The 23112-nt window shown below is 38.4% G+C and overlaps 1 protein-coding gene across 1 annotated transcript in view; it reads right to left on the bottom strand.

Moving 5' to 3' along the window:
• Nucleotides 1-23112, bottom strand: part of Necab1 (N-terminal EF-hand calcium binding protein 1) — a 161021-nt gene that overhangs the window by 90443 nt on the left and 47466 nt on the right. The window contains exons 4-5 of the mRNA XM_006983273.4: nt 10089-10114; nt 3042-3139 (exon numbers count right to left, since the gene is read on the bottom strand). Of these exons, the coding sequence (XP_006983335.1) occupies nt 3042-3139; nt 10089-10114 (124 nt within the window). The remainder of the gene's footprint in view (nt 1-3041; nt 3140-10088; nt 10115-23112) is intronic.

Genomic DNA, 23112 nt, shown 5'->3' with positions numbered 1-23112 from the left:
GTTAGCACCTTGTGCTCATGTCCATCTGCTTTGCTGTTTCCCAATCGTGTTGCTGTAAACGCTCCCATCTTAAAAAAATCTCATTTCAGGGTTGCTCATGTGGTATTGGAATGTCAGGATTCACTGTTGGTATAAATTTGTTGTCTTTATCCAAGAATTCCATATGTGCTTCAAAAACATTTTACCTGTCAAGCATCTTAAATGTTAATGTGCCACTTGATTTGCTGACAATGAAGAATTTAATTCTCATCTCTTAACTTCTACATAGCAGTCAGCATCAAACCACTCCCCATACCTTCAAATACTTCCCTTAACTTGTGGACACTATGTGCTCCTGCTCAGTCCCCTACCCTGGACCCTTCTCTTCCTACCATCATCAAAAGCTGTAATGTCTGACTGAGCAGTGCTATAGTCCTTCCTTATTTTAGTTAATCCCCTGTGTCTAGATGATGCCAGTCAAGTTCTTTATTGCAACTCCAACTCTAGATGTCACTTATAAGAAATAGATTTCTTTCTCCAGTGGTTCAGTTGTCTCCTTCAGACACCATTAAGACAGTTTAGATTAAATCAAAATGTATACTCTTACATTGTCACACCTGGTCCTCTTTCAACATTCTGCCTAGGTAAAGTCACTACCCAAGTATCCAAGCTAAAGATTAGGTTTATCCTGAATACACCCTCATTTCATCCCACTGTTTCAACCTTTCTCCAAATTCCACAGCTACTGTGCCAAAGACAAATGCACTTCACTTTCTATTCTCTGTTTTTCCCACCAATTTTTCTCCAAATACCAATATCTCTCACCAGAAATGGTTAACTAGCCTCCTTCCTCAGCTTCCTGATTCTATTCTCTTGTATTCCTAACTCAACCACAGCCTAGTTCTCACATGCTCTTTCTGAAAGACTTCATGTCTCTGCTTGAAATACTGTTTTATTTGCATTTTGTGTGTCAGCTTACATCCTTAGCTTTGGGTGCACCATGAAAGATGCAGCCCTTCCCCAATTCAGCTTCATCTCACATTGTGTCAATCCATTGTGTTTCTGAACCTTAGTCTAACTATTCATTTTTACTTCCTAGTGTGCCCTGGGCCCTTTCTGGCACAGAACTCCCATACATGCCATTACCTCTCCTTTGTCTAATGACTATTATCTTGATTTCTAAATCTCGGGTGTTACTTCTTTCAGTGTGAACTAAGAATTCTATCTTGCATTTCTCTCTGTTACATAATAATGCATTTATTTACACAACTTGTGTTCCCACCATATTAAGAATTGCCAGATGAGAAATGGGCTTTAGAATTAAACAGAGAATTCTCAACAGAGGAAACCCAAATGGCTGAAAGACATTTAAGGAATTGCTCAACATCCCTAATCATCAGAAAAATGCAAATCAAAACAACTCTGAGATACCACCTTACGCCTGGCAGAGTGGCTAAGATCAAAAACACTGAAGACACTTTATGCTGGAGAGGATGTGGAACTAGGGGAACTCTCCTCCACTGCTGGTGGGAATGCAGCTTGTACAACCACTTTGGAAATCAATATGGCGCTTTCTTAGAAAACTGGGAATCAATCTCCCCCAAGATCCAGCTATACCACTCCTGGGCATATACCCAAGAAATGCTCAATCATACCACAAGAGCACTTGCTCAGCTATGTTCATATCAGCATTGTTTGTAATAGCCAAAACCTGGAAACAACCTAAATGCCCTTCAACTGAAGAATGGATAAATAAATTGTGGCACATATACACAATGGAATACTACTCAGCAGAGAAAAACAATGACATCATACAGTTTGCAGGCAAATGGATGGATCTAGAAAAAATCATCCTGAGTGAGGTAACCCAGACTCAGAAAGACAAATTTCGTATGTACTCACTCATAGGAAGATGCTAGATGTGGAACAAGGATGACTGGACTGCTACTCACATCACCAGTGAGGCTACCTGGAAAACGGGACCCCAAAAAATACACGGAGAAATGGACGAGATCTACATGAACAGCCTGGTCATGAGTGGGAACAATGAAGGGCGACCGTCGAGGGAAAGAGATCCTAGCTGGATCAAGAAAAGAGAGGGAGAACAAGGAATAGGAGACCATGGTAAATGAAGACCACATGAGAAGGGGAGGAAGCAGAGAGCTAGGGAGGCCCACGGAGATCCACAAAGATACCCCTGCAAAAGACTGCTGGCAATGGTCGAGAGACAGCAGGAACTGACCTACTCTGGTGATGGGATGGCCAGACACCCTGATAGTTGTGCCATAAACCCCATCCAAGGACTGAGGAATCTGGATGCAGACATCCACGGCTGGGTCCCTGGTGGAGCACTGGGAGTCTAATTAGTGGAAACAAGAGGGTTTATATGAGTGAGAATTGTTGAAGCCAAGGTTGGATAAAGCACAGGGACAAATAACCAAATGAATGGAAGCACAGGATCTATGAACCAAAGGCTGAGGGGCCCCCAACTGGATCAGGCCCCCTGAATGGGTGAGACAGTCATTTGGCTTGATCTGTTTGGGAGGCAGCTGTGCGTTGGTGCCGGGTCCTGGGCTCGTTGCATGAGTTGGCTGTTTGAATCCTGGGACTTATGCAGGGACACTTGGCTCGGTCTGGGAGGGGGGGAATGGACCTGCCTGGACTGAGTCTACCAGGTCGATCCCGGTCCTCGGGGGAGACCTTGATCTGGAGGAGGTGGGAATGGGGGGTGGGCTGGGGGGAGGGGAAGGGGGGGCGAGAGGGGGAGAACAGGGGAGACTGTGGCTATTATGTTGAACTGAATGGTGTTGTAAAAAAAAAAAAAAAAAAAGTTAAACTTAAAAAAAAAAATTGCCAGAATAGGTTTGGATGTCTGGTCCATAGTTGATGCTTGTAATTGTCCTGTGAGTGAATAATACAGCCAATATTTTTTTAAAAAAAAATGAACTGTCACTGATAAAAGCAAACTGTATTTTCATTATACACTGAAAAATGCATATGATTTTAAAGAAAATATTTTTCAAAGAAGATATGTTCTGGAGAGTAATCATTGGCTTCCTTACTTTCTTTGTTTTGCCCATTGCCTTCAGGATGGAGAGATTCAGGTCTTCAAGCGCAGCCAGTACATTCTCATATTCACCCAAGTGCTGAGAAAAATATTCTGGAAAATAAAAGGATTAAAATCAATTTATGTCAGAGTCTAGATAATCATAGAACAAAAATCTCAACTGATAATTTACTTCATAAATCAGCAAGCAAACTGTTGGCTATATATAAAAACCGGAAATCTTTCAAATGAGACTAAGGTAGCAGTGTACTAATTTCATTAGGAAAGTAAAACAGAAAAAGAAAAATAGCCTAGCTGAATATAATTATCCACAAAAGTGTTCTTTCTTACAAAAAAAAAAAACCACCCAGGAATACATGAGTCTTGGTGTGAAGACAAGGTTGATTCCGTAAAAAGTTATTCTCAACAGTATATTATCCTAGATCACAATAGGATAGTAATTTGAGAAAAATGTAAAATTGCTATTATTTCTTCAAGGAAACATTTCTGAAGGATAGCTTTCCCTCAAAGTTTGGTTCTGTAAATCACAAGGGAGGTCTGCTGTGGCCCTACTCACAGATATACTTATGTCATGAATTGTTTTTAATAATCTCATATTTATCGTATTTTTCCATTGCTAGAAATAAGTACTGCCTCAAAAATTATGGCTAAAATGAAAACATGGCACACAAAATAATTTCAAATTAGTTGAAATGTGATACAGATAAAGGGAAACTTTATTTACAGAACTTTATATTTCTAAAATCAGAGACCTCTGATCTTAACAAACATTCATATTCTAGAAAGAGCAGAACTTTCATGTACTATGTTCTGGAAAATTAATAACCCTTACCATGAGTCCTATGAGCCAACTATTGATGAACTACTATTTATTATTGTATTTCTGTAATGTATCATGATATTTAAAAATTATATTAGAATGATATCAACTCACATGCAGACTTAATTTTGGGTTATACTGTAATATGTTCGATAAAATCTGCTTTTGTTAATCTAATACTCCAGATAGAACATTTGTTGAGATTGGTATTAACAAAAGTGGAGGCTGGAGATTTAAATCAGCTGGCTAGTATGCTTGTTCAATATGCACAAAGCCCTGGTTTCTAGCCCCAGTACCTCATAAGCCATGTGTAGAGGTGCATGTCTGTAATCCCAGCACTCAGGAATTGGAACAGTAGGCTCAGATAGTCAAGGTCATTCTCAGACACATAGAAAGTTCAAGTCATGCCTGGATTACATGAGACTTTGTCTCAAAAATACTGGACAGTTGACTAATTGGATACCCAATGTATAAACTTCTCTGAGGAATATAAAACAATGAAGCACAAACATTCTAGATATTGCCATATTGCAGCCTATGCATACATAAATTAAAAACAAGTGAAATATTTTTCCTAAAGCAAAATACATTCTTGATTCTGCAGTCTCTAAAACATTGTGACTCATCCTTTATAGAGATTCTTTCAGGGAAGAATTAGTGAAATAATAAATGAAGAAATACTCTTTAAATAAATGAAAAGTAATATTTTAAGTTTTGGTTATGCTATTAATTTTCTGATAGGATTAGCTAAAATATTTGTTTTATCTGTGTAGTGATTGTAATAAACGAGATCCATGTGGACAATACTCTTTATGAATTAATATGCAGTTAATATTGCTGTAGAATATTCATAAGATGAGAAAATAATGCATATTAAAATAGAAGCAATATTAAGTTAAAATAAGCAAAATATGCAAAGAAACATGAAGAAATGATAAGTTTGTTCATTTTTATTTCAATATATGCACAGCCTCAAAGAAGATTATGCAGGAGTTTTACATGTAAGTAGTGAAAATTCATACTGTGAAAACACAAGAGAACTGAGTGTGTTAGAGGTTTTACACAAAGGAGCTAGAGAAGAAGCTATTTTCAATTTAAAAAGACCCATCACAGAACTATTTTAATCATTCAGGAATCCAGCGATGGCTTGCACCAAGATGGTGGCAACAAAAATGGAAAGACCTGATCAGATTGCTGGCACATTTTGACACATATTATTTTAAATATAAATATGTGAAAAGTAATTCTGGATTTATGTGCACATTTAAAGTAAAATATATCTTTCTGTATTCTTTGCAGGCATATACTTCAGGATGCTATAAGGAAAACTCATTGTGATAAAGGCTCTTTAGATTTAAGATAATTCAAATTGAAATAAAGATGAGAATGAGGCCAGGTGATGTGAACACAGATGTTGAAATTGTACAGACATCAGATAAAGGAGCTAACAGAAAGAAGGAGAAATTATATCTAATATGTAGAAAATTGGAAAAGTTAATCTGCGTGGAGTAATTTGATTTGAGAGACTTTTGACTTCCACACAAAAGAAAATAAACAGAACTACAGTGATGGCTCCGGAAGGTCTGGGGTGTGACTCGGCTTGAATACCGTCTTCCTCCCAGACTAGAGCTAATTCACCAGAGAACACAAATAGGTGAAGTATTTTACAATGTGCAAATGAGAAATCTGATGGAATTTTTCTCCCAGGCTTTGTATTTAGAAATAGACAAGTGTCTCTAAAAGATACTTTATTAGTAACAACACAAAATATCATATGTATTTACTGGCTTATTTTGTTTTTTTTATTGCTATTCTTTAGTTTTTAAATTGAGATCTCTGTGTTTTGACTGAAAAACAAAACAAACCCAAATAAACAAAAAACAAAGGGACTAATGGATAGAGCTTAATTGGTAGAGTGATTGTTTTGCATTCATGATGGTCTAGGTTAGATCTTCACACACACACACACACACACACACACACACACACAGAGCCCAGGAGTTTTCATAAAATAAAATGAGTGGTAAGGTCACTCTTTTTTTCCACTCACCTTTTTCCTTTATTGTTTTTAAGAACGTCACACACACTGACTCTATGCCTTCCTCCCTCTCCCTCCAAGTCCTCCTGTAGCCCCACCTTCCACTTCAAAATTTTTGACCTCTTCTAAATGATTATTGTTACACACAAACATGTACCTATGTAACATTTTGAGTCCGTTTAGCATTGCTTATATGTACATATGTCCAGAGCTGACCTTTCAAAAAAAAAAAAATGCCTTTCATAGTCAAGATGTTTGGCTTAGCTAGCAAAGCGTGGTGAAGAGAAATTCAGTTTTCTTTCCATTTTTACCTTACGTGTGCTAGCACATGCATGCAGAGGCCAGTACAGCATATGAAGAAACTATGTCTGGAGGCTTCAGATAGGAACCCCTCAGGGTTTCATTCATTTTTCCCCTTCCTCATTTACACATCTGTTCATTTCGACTCCCCGCATAGTTAGAGAGGGCACAACCACACAGTAAGTGATATAGCAATGACTAATTCTGAGCATGGAGGGACCAACAAGGCCATCCATGAACAACAGCTTGAGCTAGGAAGCTAAGCGAGGTGGTGAGGCTCAGTGTCCTAAGTTCACCAGTAGGAGAGGAAGCTGGATGAGCTGTGAACATATCCTTGCTCAGTGTTCTTTTATCCTCAAGTTTAGGTTACTGTTCTAAACTATCTGTGTCAGAGTTCTCTAGAGCCTCACTGATTTTCTTCTCTGTGGACCAGCAGTTGGAACATGTTAGAATACATGGTCTCAGGCCCACAGACCTGCTGATTCACAAATGCGCTTAAATAAGCTATGAGGTGATTTATGGGTGCATTTAAGTTGGGAAGCATGAAATCTAGTGAACTTGCTGCAAATGAAGATTATTAATAAAGTCTCACCTGCTAAATCAGAATCTTGGGGGTTAAGGCCAGAAATCAACATTTCTACAGATTCTAAAAATTTGACATGAAAATTAAATTTAAGATGGCTATGTGCAACAGGTAGGTGAAACACTTTGAAAAGAAGAGTGTTGTAGAATATTATTTGAAGATGTGTTACATTTATTTATGCTGTGGAACATTTGTTTTAATGATTCAAAGATGTGTTGAATTCTTCTATGTTGCATTTGTTTAACTCTGTGCAGCTGTGTTACTGGGCATTTCTATCTGACTGTGTTCTTCAGATTACATGGGATAAATCCCTATATCTCATCTCATTTAGTTGCCTTTTCTGCCTCATTTACAAGGTGCTAACAAGGTGCACACTGTGGAAGTCATGTAGATTCATGAGAATATTTTCTGATACTATTTCCTACTCTGATGCAGTAGCTATGGGTCCTTTTGTTCTGACTTGATCTTCTTAAACCAGACCTGAAATTAAATTTAGAAGATTGAGTTGCAGAATAAAATTCAGAATTTCAATAGAGATTATTCTAAGGGAGTTTGATAAGTGTGAGTGATCAGTCCAAAAAACCTTAACAGAAAAATGCACCTTGAAGAACCATATATAATCAAAATTCTCTTGTCTATCTTGATGGTACCATCTACATTCACCAATGGTGATTCAGCTTATATACTCAGACAATGCAATGTTATTAATCAAAACATTATTTATATATTACTCTCATAAGTTAGACTGCAATGATATTTTAAAGTAATATTTTAATAGATTTTTGAGTTTAGGTCCATAATTGAATTAAGTAAAAGCTTAATTAAGCTAAGATCTAGATGCCTAGACTCTGTAATTGGTTTCTAGGAGAAAGTGCATGAAATCTCTGTTCTGTCAATCAAACCCCTCCCCTCCCACGCCTACAGGGAACTTGTATGAGATGTGACTCGACATATTTCACTTGCTGGCACTGAAGCCTTGGCTTTGATTAAAATCCAACTTAAATATTTATTTTATATTCAAATAATAATTTGAAATGAAGCTGCAATCTAGAAATAAAAATGCGTATTCTACAGCAGAGAAGAGGATTATAACAAGATTGTGAATATAATCACTGGATTTAAAAATATAAAGAAATTCTGTGTTGAATTAAAGCCCAATCACTTTCCTTCCTAAAACTATGGGGAGAGGGAAGCATTCAAATTCTCCAATATATACAGAGTAGATGACTAATCAAGTCTCATTATTATAGGGAAAGAAAACAAAATTCTGCTTGGATGATTAAGTGAAGACTTACAGCTACGCTTTAAAGTTTAGTAATTTTAGGAGAAGACAGATTTATAAGTTACTCCTTAAGGACAGACAGACAACAGAGCAAACAGACAATAGTCACCACTAAATGTTTTTTGTCTTAAAGATATTAATAAGTTATTTTTTTCAATTAGCTCTTCTTACTCAGGCAAAGGAATTTTCTAAACAATTGGAGAGAGTTGTTAATTTGGCCTGCTGCTGTGGTGATATTATGTTCCCCAAAATATTTTTGTGCACCCTAATAAATTTATCTGGGGTCAGAGAACAGAACAGCCACTAGATAGACATAGAGGCCAGAAAATGGTGGCACACATGCCTTTAATACTATCATTTGGGAGGCAGAGATCCATCCGGATCTCTGTGAGTTTAAAGCCACACTGGAAATAGCCAGGCATGGTGACTCACGCCTTTAATCCCAGGAAGTGATGACAGAAAGCAGAAAGGTATATAAGGCATGAAAACCAGGAACTAGAGCTGGTTAAGCTTTTAGGCTTTGGAACAGCACAGTTCAACTGACAGGCATCCAGTCTGAGGAAACAGGATCAGCTGAGGAATTGGCAAGGTGAGGTGGCTGTGGCTTGTTCTGCTTCTCTGATCTTCCAGCATTCACCCCAATACCCAGCTCCAAGTTTGTTTTATTAATAAGACCCTTTAGGATTCATGCTACATGTTGCACCTAAGCATCTGAGAGAAACAGGTCTCCAAATTCATGAACTGAGCAAGGTAGTTGTCTCAGTTTCTCCCATTATCTCTCCTTCACTGGCAAGGCTTGTGTACCCATGAGAATGGATTGCAACTTGACCTTCGCGGGCTTTGCCATTCATCACACATTTTGGTGTCATGGTCTAGGTGAACTCTTTCATCTGTTTAACCCAGTAATTGCCATGTGTAGCTGAAGCTACCTGTGAGTATGTGAAGGTATGGCAGGATTTCCCCATAGCTCCAAAAACCTAACCCCCTGTGATACCAAAACGCCTGGCTTCTGCACTGGAACGTGTTTCTTCAGTTGGATGCTTGTCCCTGAACTAGAGAGGCATTGTGCAGGTGTTATGCAGGAAGCATAGCGTCTAATGGCCACTGAAACATTTGAAAGCTCCTGGTCAGTGGTCATCATTTGCTTTGGTCAGTTGCTGCCTTCACACTGCATTGTGACACATCATCCTGGCAAAATCTCTGTTGATCTGCTGGAGGGTCAGCAGTCTTCAATGCCGGAAAGTGTCTGTTTGGATGATTGTGGTGAGCCCTAACACTGTAAGAAGTCTACAGTACCAAGAAATATTTGTGATTTCAATGAGAAGTGTTAGAAGACCTTTCTTCTGGCTACCTAAATGTTTCAGGCTGTCTAGACAATAAAATCGTACTTGAGCAAAAGTGGTATTTGACACATTCATCTCAAAATGAAAAATACCAAATCTTCCCATATGCAGAGACATATATATCTGTTTCAAGTTTAGTAGTTTCCATTTTCATAACAAAGAATATATTTCAGATTATTTACTTTTCTACATTTTTAATCTCTGCCCTCTGTTCCCAGCCACAAAAATAACAGAAATAAATGAAGACTAGGCATTTGAAAATATTTCTTTCTCTGCACTTGTACATTTTTCAAAAAGGCATTTAAGTTTCTAGAATAATTGCACAGATATGGAACAAAGTTATTTTTATATTTCAAGGATACAGCTTTGGAAAGGCTGCACGTTGGTTATGAAGCAAATGGAGAAACTGCATTTAGCTAGTGAAGAATTCGTTTCTATAAAAACTATTCCACAATCCCAATTCTCTTTTCATGAGCAAATTAACTAGGCCCCACTGTTTAAGTAATATACACACTGGGGCCAAATTCCAGGACAAGAAACCCCCGATGACTCTGCCAGATGCTTCGTTTTACTGCCAGAATTGAACATCAAAGTGTTAATATAATGTAAAGTAGATTACATTATCCCATTTCTGAATCAAGTCAACAACAGTTTGGTTGGTCTTAAAGATACTCACCACACAGTTCTTCTGTGTCAAGATTGCTGAAAAGAGAGAAAAAAGATGTTATTCTTTGTTAGTGTTTTTTTTCACTTATCTTTTATTTTCTCCAGAACTGAAGACTGATAAAGTCACAATATTGGGATAAAATGTTAATAAATATATTACTGTCAGAAGAAAAATGCCATAGCCATGACCTGTGGCACAGAAATGAAAAGATACTTCAGTATTAGTCAATTACCTCACACATGATACAAATGATCTTCCGTGGGTTCATCCATAGTCCTTCATTTAAGTTTCTAAACACTTAAATACAGTTATTCTCCAGTCCCCATAATTGTTAATAAAGGTGTGTGGTTAGGATAGTTCTCTTAGCCATTCTACATTGTTGAGTACTTGCACATTATTAGTAATGATTATATCAGATTCTGCTTGAACAAATAATTCTGTATTTGTGCTTTTCCTTTCAACATACTAAAAAAATAATACACAATAGCAAAGAACATGAGCTCTGGGGCCAGAACGCTTGAGTCCAAATCTTAACTCCACAGTGATTTTGGATACTTCACCCCATGAGTCTTACTGTCTTTGGCTCAAAAGGCTGTTTCAGTGTTCAAGTGGATTGGGCACAGGGAACTGGGGTCACTGGGGCAAAGATGATCATTTAATAAAAGCATCATGATTGCTGACTTAACAGAACCAGAACTGACATACTTTTGAAACAAGTTTGCTTCAATGCTTATTTCATGTGATTTCTAAGATATAATAGTTACATGGCTCAAAATTCAGATGTAAACAATAGAAAATCATTACAATTATGAAGAAAAATTCAAAATACTGGCATGAAATGCTAATAAATATATGTGATTATCAGAAAAATAATGCCATGGCCATGGTCCCAGAAGGGTATGGTACATGAATGAAAATATACTTCAGTATTAGTCAATACATCATTATAACTAATCACATTATGAGAGAAAGGAGAAGCATACAATATTAGCAATGATAAATAAAAATTTAACTATAATTCCTCTTTTTTAAAAATTAAAATACGAGGACTAGAAACATATCTCTTTAAAGATCTAAAGTATATGAGGATCAGCTAGGAACATGAGTTTGAAAAATCTTAGAACTTCCACTTATCACATGTCAAAGTTCAACATACACCTTCATAGACAAGTCTTCCTGTAAGTCATAGGAAGGGTTGCCAGACATGAGAGACACTGTCATAGCATTCCATCACCAGCCCTATCATTCTTTGTAATGTAACTAAACTCAATATTTCATTATATGACACCAAATATTCTATCTGAATATTTTGATACTTAAATGCATGGTTTTGTAAATAGATTTGCCACTAGACAGAATATGTAAGGTCTGTTGTGTTAGTTTTGGTGTGGGCTCCTCATTATTCATTTGTTTATTGCACAGACATGTATTGCTACATATTAGATATTATTCTAACTGCCCTTAATACCTGAGGCTGCAATATATATCAAAATGAATATATTAGATTCCTAGTCTCTTGGAGCTCAGTTCAAAAGTAGACCCAGATGCCAGACACAGTGGCACCTGCCTTTAATACCAGCACTCAGGAGACATAGGCAGGTAGATCTCTGTTCATTCAAGGCCAGCCTGGTATACATAGAAAGTTCTAGGACAGTTAGAGCTACATAGTGATACCTTGTCTCAAACACACACAAAAAGAGGTAAACTCATATTTAAAATAAATAAATTACAATAAATCAGTTGATGTCAGAGAACTGGAGAACTTTTCCCAGGGATCAAAGAGTGTATCTCAGGGTAATACAATTAAAGTAAAGTTCGAAGGTTAAATGTGAGCAGAAAAAGTAGATGAACAAGGGATATTCTTATTGAAAATATTTTTTTCAATAGAAGCTAAAAGTGTGACTAGGAATTCATTCAATTTCAGGGAATTAAGCTATTCCTTTGACTGAAATGTAGGTCATCAGTGAGGAAATGGGGCTGAACAAATAGAAGGCCTAACACAACAATGTATGAAGTTCCTCTTTGCTTTCTTATCAATTTGGAATCACAGAAAAATCTAAAGGTGAGCCACTTGATTAGATTACAGCTTGACTAGGTTACAGCTTGACTAGGTTATATTGACAAATCAGTTTCAATTAGGTAGTGGTAGAAGGAAAGCAAAGACAGAGCCCCATTTGAAGGTTACTGAAGTATCCAGGGCTCACTGATGTGGGTGGAGCACACAATCCAGTGTGTATGCAGCCTCATTCACGGGGTGGGGCAAGAGGATATCTTTGTATTTACATTTAATACCAACCTTTACTTTATTTTTGTGTATACTTATATAACATACAAATAAGTATGTCTATAAATCTATATTTGGTTTATAATTTAATAATACAGTATTTTTGAAGATATAGTTCTCGATACCACTCCCCAGGACTCCACTTTTCCTATATTAATTAACAAGGGAGTGTGGTCTGTAGCAATTCTCTCCACTAGTGATAGGTAGAGATGAGGAGATGGGTGGGGAAAAGCTGATACTTTTGAAAGGTTTTGAAGAGAAACCAAAAGAATGTTTTAAAACACATAGGATTCAGGGTTAGCTAGCACAGGCATTTTGTAGTATCACTGTAAGATATAAGATTTTTTTCTAAGTCTTACTGTTTTTATAGAACTGCAGACTTGAAAAGGACATTAAAGGGCACTGGTTTTGTACTTGTTTGCTTCAATGGTCCACAGGTTCATGATAAGATTTGTTTTGAATTTTCAAAAGAATAAACAGCTCCAATTTATTATTGAAAATTAAATTACTTGGAATACATTATAAAGTAGAACAGCTAGGAATAATGAACACAAGAGCCCTGCTCGTTCATTACTACAAAATGATGCTTGTCAAGTGTTCGTGGCTCCAGCATGCTGTATTCAGTCGTTTTTGTGCCATGCTGTTAGTCGTGGGTAGGAAGCCATAGTTTTCTTTACAGCAGGCTTACATGGATAAATTACAGTAGGACTCATTTCAAACTGTGATCTATTACATCCTGTAGTAAGGCAAGATTGTAAAGGACACATCAGCTACAAAAGAATTCAGAGTGTATCTGGTAACGTAGGATTTTCCTGCTTCTTTCCATGTTTATAGCAAAAAGTCCAATGGTATTTTACCAATGGCATCATATTAAAATAAGAGAGAGAGAGGGGGGGTAAGGGTAAGAGAGAGAAAGCCAGATGAAAAGAATGAATTCTGGTTATAAACAGTTCACATTCCTACAGAAACAGAACAGGAGGGGTATTAATAGAAGAACCCCTTCTCATCTTGTGGCCAGAAAGGGATAGAAACCAAACACAAAGCTACCCATAGCCATCTGATTGGCAATAATGAAAATAAAGACAAAGAAAGCAAATGTGCAGTAGATGAGTAGCTATGTGAATTGTGTGTTATCATAATCACTAAATGCAACTGAAGAGTTCTCACTATCATGGAAAAAATATATATTCAAAAATTATAGAAATATGACACCAGAGGTAAATTGGCTATATACATACATATTAGTCAAAAATTATTTGGAAGAAGTGAATGAATATGGTGATAGTCAACCCACACTGCTCTTGGATGATAGAACATCAAGGAGGTTTGTTTCTTCCTTTTACCTTTCTAAAATACTGTTGTCTATAATCATTATATTTCCCTCTTAATGGAAATGATAAGTTTTGTGGTTGGACTGAAAGAAATCAGGAAAAGTAAGGTGTTAAGGTTAACAGGTGAGATCCATAGTTTCTTTGCACACACTATGCAACAGCCTATGAGTTTGCTTAGTAGAGGTTGCATTCAGTCTGTTCATTTTGACCCAACACTCCATTTTAAAACTCCACCATTTGACATCCTGTGTATAAGAAACAGTGACATGGTGGGCAATATTTAACAGCATTCACATCCAACCCCGAAGGCCCTAGAAGCTGTACTCTACTGTGCTGTCTTGTACTCTCTGAACTCCGATGAACCAAATTTCTGTCCTAAGAAGTGTGTTTGCCACTCAGCAAAAGAAAGAAAACCATGGCACTGTGGTTGGTAACTCAAGATCCCCAGCTGGCAGCTTAGGTTATGCCTCAGAACAATTTTATATTCATATCAACATTCTTATTATCTCACTTAGGTATTTTCCTACAGATTTACCTGCATTTCAGCTCAAAAATACTAAGAACGAATTGTAACTTTCCCATTGAAAGATCACCATTCTAAACTCCTCTTTTATAGGCTCCTTTCCAAAACTACAATTTCCATATCCTATGTATCTTTGCTGAAATCTTTAAAGCCCAAGTTCATGTATGAATTTGAACTCTCCTAACATTGAAACCAATTAAAATTAGATTTTTTTTACACATTAACACATCACATATATGGGAAATAAGCTAGAGTTAGAAGAGGCACATTTTTTTCTTGAGCTTCAAGTTATTGATTCACTCAGTCATAACATACTAATTATTTCCTCTGTGCCTTGTAGTAAGCTGCTTTGTGTCCCCAAAATACTTGTGTCTTACACTCAGTATGTGAAATAAAGTCTTTGTAGATACAAGCAAATTAAGATGGGAGTTATATTGCATTAGTGTGTGTGCTAAGTGACTTCCTCTTTAGATGAGAAAAGGAAGAAAACTCGGGATATTGAGACACAGACACAGAGAAGGCTTGTGGAGTCAGGCAGAGATTGGAACTGTTCTTCCACGAGCCAAGAAATGCCAGCATTTGCCAGCTACCACGAGAAGCTGAGAGAAACTAGGAACACTTCCCCACTTAAGACTGGAGAGAGCAAGGTCTCGCTGAGCCTGTATGCTGGACTTCAGAACTATCACAGAATAAATTCCTATTGTTTTCAGCTACTCTGTTTATTATACTTTCTATAGTAGTTCTAGGAAACTCTTAAAGCCTTTTCTTTTCTTTTCTTTTCTTTTTTCTTTTTTTTTTTGTTTTTGTTTTTCGAGACAGGGTTTCTCTGTGTAGCTTTGCGCCTTTCCTGGAGCTCACTTGGTAGCCCAGGCTGGCCTCGAACTCACAGAGATCCGCCTGGCTCTGCCTCCCGAGTGCTGGGATTAAAGGCGTGCGCCACCACCGCCCGGCAAAGCCTTTTCTAATATGCGTGGGGTTCAAGTAGCCATGCACATCAAATAGCATCATGTTTTGGTCTCTGTGTCTCTTCACTGTCCTTTGGGAATTCCACGAACTCAAGAGCTAGTTTATAAGTTGGGTGTTACTACACTGCATTATGGTAGGAAATGTAAACAGATAGAGCTGGTAAACCACTGCTAACATGCATGGAGTACTGAGCAGGAGCTGTATACCCCTTGAACAGCTTCAAGGGCACTTCACTCTACATAAGGACTCTGTGACTTACCTGTTACTCTCTCATTGTACAAGTGATGCTAAGTTTCTTGTTAGAAATACCCATCCTATCCAATGAGTGAGTGGTGTCGCCTGTATGCAAACCCAGGCACATCTAACTGGAGAGCTCTTGTCTTCTCATATGGGAATCTGGAGTCAGCTGCATACAGAATAGTCAGCTATAGTAAGGAAAGAGGTGAGGATCTGAGGAGCCCTTTAAGAATATTCATTGGGACTCTTCATGCAAATGCACCACTTTTTAGACTTACAGAGGAGAGACTAGGAAGTTCTCCAATTTTGTCTTCCTGGTGGGGCTCTATGTCACCCCACAGCAAGGACTAGGCACTATTCACTGAATATACAAATACTGAACAGAGTTACTTCCACTCTGCAGAGACTCTTATTGCTCTTTAGAACTCTGCAGAGATCCAAGTGATAGTTTATGGACTGAATCCATCATTTCAGGCACAAATGGAAGGAGAGGGACTATAAAGGAACATGATGATCAGAAGAGCAGCCAGGAGGAACCAGTTCAGAAGGCAAGGAGTAGAGAGCCATAAACTCAGACGCGAAAGAGAAAGTACAGCAAGGTCTGGAGAGGGCTGCTTGCAATTCACATTTAGGGCTTTTGATAATGTTCAGAACAAGACATAATCCTTCTCTGAAATCTGGAGCCTTGGAAATAACAGAACTATGACTCTGAGAAATGAAGCATGAAAGTATAACCAATGAACACAGTGTCTTCAACCCAGATGAGGACAGATCCCAAACAAGGACATAGACAACACAAAAAAGTGGAGTGAAGAAAAATATATTCTCCAGGCTTATCTCCAATCAAAGGGAAGATGAGGATTTTTTTTCAGGGAGGTTATACTCACTCATGTAGGGATTGAGATTGCCCAGTTTAAAGTTGTCATTTAAGAAAGCAGAGATAGTAGACACATCTTGGGATACACATGGGGGCTATGCATGGGATGCATTTTTGCAAAGATCAAAATACTGGACAGGCATGTCTCCGGGTGTACTTAGCTTGCGGCATAAAGAGCTTCTGAAAATAAGGAAAAGGGCTCTTTGCAGTTACACTAATAAAGTTGGCCCTGAAAGACGCCTGCCTTTCTAAAGCCAACAAAAACAGGAAATAAGGTGTGACTAAGGGGACTGAGGGCGGAGGGCACAGAGAGAGGATAGCACTTGCATTCACAAAAGCATAGAATTATAATCTGAAAAATGAGGAAAGACGAGGTAAGGGGAGGGAATGGCCACAGCAGAGACCAAAGAATGGCCTGGAGAGTGGGAGGCAATTTTCTTTCTGAATTTGTTTTTCTTAGGGCAGAAATCTAATAGGTTTATGCTCCAGCCTGGTTTTTAGTTTAGAGGTTTCTCAATCTAACTGAACCTAGGAACTGCCTGGGGAATTCAGAAATACAGATTTCCAGGCCAAACCCCTAGGAGAGTGCTTCAGGGACTCAAGGTGTGTGAAGGGACTTTAGAAGCCTGCTGAAGTGATGTTTTGTTACCAGCCTTCACCTTTCAAAACTCTCACAAGGCAAACAAAGCATTTCCCAACCATTGAACATAATCCACAAAGAATATTCCTTGCTCTGCAAGCAGGGCTTAAATTTCCTATAATTATATACTCTGTTAATCTAAGCTCAATAATTATATACACAGCAGCAATACACTCTGTTACTCCTTTGTTCAGCTCTGTAGAGAACTCAGTTACATCCAGCAGGGGGCGAGACCTGATTGTTTGAAAGGTCACTCCAAGTGTCAACAGACTTTGGTTTTGCTCTCTTAAAGCAACCCCTATAACTGATGGAGAAACCTGGCTTTCCTGAATATCCTCCAGAGGACTGAGGACAACTATTACGGTCCCTCCACATTTTTTTTTGCCTAAGGCTTATTATATTCATTTCCTCAGGTACCATTGCCAGTAATAACTTACTTCCTTGCCCTTAGATGCTGTTTTCTCACTCAGACTCTGGTTTAGTTTGTGCAGCCACCTTCTGGGCTTTTTCACTTGAATATTCTACTACTACATAACTACATATCCCTCTCCCTCTCAAACTTTTTTTTTTTTTTTTTTTTTTTTTTTGAGACAGGGTTTCTCTGTGTAGCTTTGCGCCTTTCCTGGATCTAGCTCTGTAGACCAGGCTGGCCTCGAACTCACAAAGATCTGCCTGCCTCTGCCTCCCGAGTGCTGGGATTAAAGGCATGTGCCACCACCGCCAGGCTCAAACTTCTTTTAATGTTAGAGTCACTCAAAAAGCTTGTTAAAATGTAATTTCCTAGACCCTATGCCTAGAACTTCCCCTACCGAGCAGTTTTTATCTCAAGCTTCCCACAATTGTGCTACTGATTCCAGGGTCATAATTTAAGCAGCAGTGATGGATGTCAACAGGTGCATTTGAGCTCAGTGTCTCTTTTCCTTGGTCCAACTTAGATGCTCTAAAAGTCAGGCACTCTGAATCACAAATGCCACCTGTCAGACTGCACGGTTCCTGTCTCACTAACTTATTCTCAGAACATCAGCAAGTTTTCTCAACTTATCAATTATTCACAAATAGACTGACTTTAGACCCTACCTTTAAAACATTCAAAAAAGAACTCAAGACAGTTTTCTTAAAGACTATGATTTTTGAACAGCCTTCTAAGCACAATGTGAAAAATTGCATCTTGACTGTCATTTAAAAGTTGTTGACGGGGCCAGTATAATGGGCCTGGCAACTAATCTTCTGGAATATTAGTTTGCATCCAGAAAACCATACAGAAAACAGTCTGAATTTACAGTTGTGCAATAAGCTAACACAATGAAGAGGAAGCGAAGAGAAAGAGGTAATAAAAAATTGCCAGGCACTACTCTTGTTAAAATGTGTTGTCCAAATGCTGAAGCATACCATAACTGACAAGCTGAGGCTTAGCACTGGACTCGTGCTGCTTGAGGAGTCTTGAGCTCTAATTGGCTGATTGGCAGTTATTGCCTTTCAGACCGACAAAGCTGTCCCATGGCTGATGTCTTTAGAGGACACATAATAGGCGGCTCTCCACCCACTCTCCACTTCTCTTTTCTGTTCTGTTTCACTGCCTTTGCGATGGTGTGCAACACCTCCCACATCCAACCTGCATCAGCTTCCAGACTCTCTGGGGACCTCAACTCCCCTTTTCATTTTCTGACTGTCTCCTTTATTATCTCTTCCACCTCCTCCTGCCACTTCCCGTACATCATGGTTTTCAACTGGAAAGACTCATCCATAAGACACAGCAAGCATCTCTTACTACTTCCACTTACCCCATCTATTCTGGGACTCACTTTCCCTGTCTTTGGGGAACTTGCACTCAACTATGTATTCCAGGAGGGGCTGCTGGCCATAGTACCCTGACTTAGTTAACTTTCTTACCACTCTGACAGGATGTCTGCTATAGACAACTTAAAAAGAGGGGAGATTTGTATTGGCTCAGAGATTTCAACCCATCACAGCGGGAAAGCATGTGTATTAGTCACTTTTCTTGTCGATGAAATATCTGGTGAGAAGTAACTTAAAGTTGAAAGGCTTATGTTGGCTTACAGTGTGGAAGGATATCTTCATCACTGCATCAAGACATGAAGGCAGGCAGGAGAGCATGGGGATGAAAATGAGAGGCTGACTGATCATTGGTCACCCACAGCCAGGAAGCAGAGAGTGAAGAAGAACGCGGGCTATGCTTTAAAAACCAAGATATGTTCCCAGTATCCCTGCTTCTTTCATGAGAGCCTGCCTCCTACTGGCCCTTCAAACTCCACTGTTAGCTGGGGAACAAGTCTTCAGTGCATGAACCCACAGGGGGGTTTGCTTTCAGACCACAATAGCAAGGTAAAGCATAGAAACTCATAGCACAGTGAGGTAGGAGCAAAGAGTAAAACACTGACCTTAACAAGCTTTTCTTTCATCTCCTTTTATCTCATCCTGGCCACCAGCACAAGGCATGATCCCACCCCCAGTCACAGTAGGTTACCTTCAATTAGTTAATACTCTTTAGAAAGGCACCCTGAGTATGTTTTACTAATTGCTTAGGCATTTTTGTTTGTTTGTTTGTTTGTTTTTGAGACAGGTTAATCTGTGTAGCTTGGCTGTCCTGGAACTCACTCGGGAGACCAGGCTGGCCTTGAACTAGAGATCGAACTGTTTCTGCATCCCAAGTGCTGGGATTAAAGGCATGTACCATCAAAGACAATGCCTCCTGTGTGCCAGACTATCCCTGAATTCACTCTGCAGCTGAGATGACCATCAACTTCTCCTGATATATCTGCCTCAACCTTTAGAGATGGCTGAGTGCACCATGTCTGGGGATTGAACACAGGTTTTATGCTTGCTAGACAAGTACTCTGTCAACTGAACTGTATCTCCTACTAGGCATTTCTCAATCCAATTAAGTAAGAATTAATATTTATCATCACATAACTCAATATTTACCTTACTTCAACCCAACACACCCTAGTCACAGGCACATGCACCAAAGTCTTCTCTCTCCTTGGATGTGACAAATGGTCCCAGATTGAGAACTTTACACAGTACTAGTCCACTGACTATACCTTTAGGACTTTATATGGCTGTCATAGGAGGATTGTTAAAGTAGCTGAGGTGGGATATTAACTTCACACTGTATAAAGTCAATCTCTCTCTGAGCCATAACGCTCCTTCTGGTTGAATAGAGGAATCCTAAGACCATGTGAAAGCCAAGGAAAGGAGTAGATACATAAGAATAGCGACATAGTGACTCAGATCCTTTGAACCTGTTGTTGAGTCCAGGAAATCATTCACCACCACCCCTCACTCAAACTTCTCCCTCCTGTCCAAGCTATTTTGAGTTGGTGTTCTGTCATCTGTTTCTAAAAGAAGACTGACTAAAATCAAACATTTGTAGCCACTGGGAACAACTAACAGGTAAGTTAATCTTTCCTAGAAATGTTAGTTTGGGGTCTTCTGTTTGTTTAGCTTTATCTGTTGCTTAGTGTTTGAGTTCTGTCTGTCTCCCTTCTGTGCATCTTGATTTCTCCTCCATGAGCTCATCTACTAGTGCCTCCCCCAGCCCCCAGAACTCTTCAGTAGCTGCACACAGCTCCTGAGAAGAGCTGTCCATGCTCTCTGGAGAAGTGTGGAATGCTTACATTTCCAATTCCTGCCAGACTGATATCTTTGTCGAACACTATAAAAATGAATGACTAGATCATGTACTTGGATGTCATGGGAGTGACAAACTGCTACAAGATTTTTCACAGAGCTCTTAGGCTCATGCTTGTCTCCATGTGGACAAATAACAGTTTGTGAGTTGACATCAGCCTGTGGCCTCTGCCTTGGGTGGTACCCACATGGGTAGCTGCAGCAGTTCAGCTGGCTTTATGTGTCCTGATCTAAACTATGTTTAAGAAATTGGTTTATGTTACTACACTGTGGAATAAAAACCTGTTTCTGTTTGGGGGACTGTCATGAATAAGTCAAGTCTCCACTGTTTAATTTTGTAAACTCAATAGATATTTAAGAAGTCCAATTTTAACAAACAAACAAACAACAAAAAAAAAGAAAATCATGTTCATTTAAGAACTCCAGTTCTTAAAGACCAAAAAAAAATCAAGAAAGCATTTATCATATTAATATCCATCTATCTTTTTACCATTTCATAAGTTATTGCACAATATCATCAGCATTGATATCATGAAATGTTTCACTAATAAGAAGGTTGAACAAAGTGAGTGAGTCTAAGAATTAAATGTCAGAAACCTCATATGCAGTTTTGTGACTATACACAAAGCTTGAGAAAATTGTACTAATTTGCTATGACTTGGAATGTTCAAATATTTTCAAAAAATAAAAAGACCTCAGAGAAATAAAAAAGTTGCTTTGGTGAGTAGGAAAATTATGTGTTAGGAGCACTTAAATGCCTTTTTATGTGATAAAAATTGTCACGCATAATTCTGAGCCTGGCATACCTCATAAAATTCTTGATCTCTATTTTTCCTAATATTTCAGAAATCTAATCTTCTAGACTTATTGCAAAATACCAGTTTCCTTTTGAGTATTCAGTCTTTGTCGTCAGGCAGACAGTACAAGAAAGTCAAGTAGAAATGTTCCAGAAAAAGCTGTTCAGCATGACAGAGAAAGACAATATAAGGAGTAGAAAAATGAATTTCCCCCTTTTAATCTTTTTTAAAGCTGATAACATGTTTGTATCAAAATTCATTCAGGACTTTGAGTTAGACACAAGGGGGAACTGAATTTCTTATATAAATTTTGATGTTATTAGGCAAGTTCAAAGTGACAGAATTGAAGCACAAGGTTAAGCTAAAAACACAAAATGTTACTTATATATGAATGGGAGGGGAGTTATCACAGGGAATCAAGATACGTTGTATTTGCTTCAGTTTTCTCATGGGCCAATTAGCAAATTTTCAGATAGCTTGAATTTTGTATGTGGGATGGAGGAGAGGGGCTGAAGAAAATCCCACATTGCAGACTTTACATATATCTTTATTTATAATGATAAATAGAATTTTACTTTACTAATTAATTTATCTGCTTAAGATGCCTTTGGATTGTGGTTTATATGGAACAACTCTTTCTCAAAGAAAAACAGAAGTGCATATGCCTGCTTACATATGCTGAACAATATGTTCCTTTAGCAGCCTATACACTAGTAACTCATGAGGGATCTGACTCACTGGTTTGCCCTCAAAGTGTCCTATGTTACTAAGATTTCTAAGACTATTACTTGAAGTTTCTATTCCCTATTGCCATTAGTGTCTCCATTTCATCATCATGCAGTTACCTGTCTACCAGAAGAGATAGTGGATGTGTATGGTATGACATCCATGGGATGAAGTCACCTTCAACAGAAGGAATACTTCCCCACCTTCTCTACCCTGAGTGGTAGCTCTTTTTCCAAAGGATACAAAGAAAATTATGCCTTAGCAGTCATAGAAGGGGAAAATTCTTAGTCAATTGTCATGTGACAGCCTTGCCTTTACTCTTAACCTTATGGAACAGTTGCCTTTCATCACGAGGGGCTGGTGTAACAAGGCCCACGCCATTCTATTTCTAACTAGTAAATTATACATATGACAGGGAAAGAGGATAAAAGTATGAGGTGATTATAGTCTTTATATCTTATCCCAACTCGCAAAACATTTCTGTGCCTCCCCCTTTCCAAAGAGCTCAGGTAGAAAATGGAGTTGTATATCACTCTGCTCACCAATGTCGGGTACCTAAAGGGCCAGGAGTTGCTGCTTATAAAGTGTTCCAGTAGGGCAACGTTGCCGTGGTTTCCCTCTGAAGACTAGCTAGGCTTCTGATAGTGTCTCTGACTTTCCTGACTTCAGAAACAGCTCTAAAACTTTATATCACAAAAGTCTCAGAAGACAATAGATATGAAATTTGGCTATTATTGAATGTTATAAGCTAAAGGGATCTAGAGAAACACCTTCAGACTGATGAGGGGCATTTTCTAAGAATACCAAACATTTTACCTACTAGCTTATAAAAGCAATGTATTAATTAGTCTGAGACTGAGAAGGAAGGAAAATTTACCCTTGATGTTCAGTGAAAGAATGTTTCCAAGGAAGCCAACTCTATGGTACACGCCTATATTCCTTGCATTTGGGGAGTGCAGGCACAAGGGGAGGGCATCAAGAGTTTAATCATATTCTGGCTA

This window comes from Peromyscus maniculatus, chromosome 2, assembly GCF_049852395.1.
Source record: "Peromyscus maniculatus bairdii isolate BWxNUB_F1_BW_parent chromosome 2, HU_Pman_BW_mat_3.1, whole genome shotgun sequence".
Lineage (NCBI taxonomy): Eukaryota > Metazoa > Chordata > Mammalia > Rodentia > Cricetidae > Peromyscus > Peromyscus maniculatus.
Note: the sequence above shows the minus strand (reverse complement) of the source record. Positions and strands in the feature narration are given on the sequence as shown.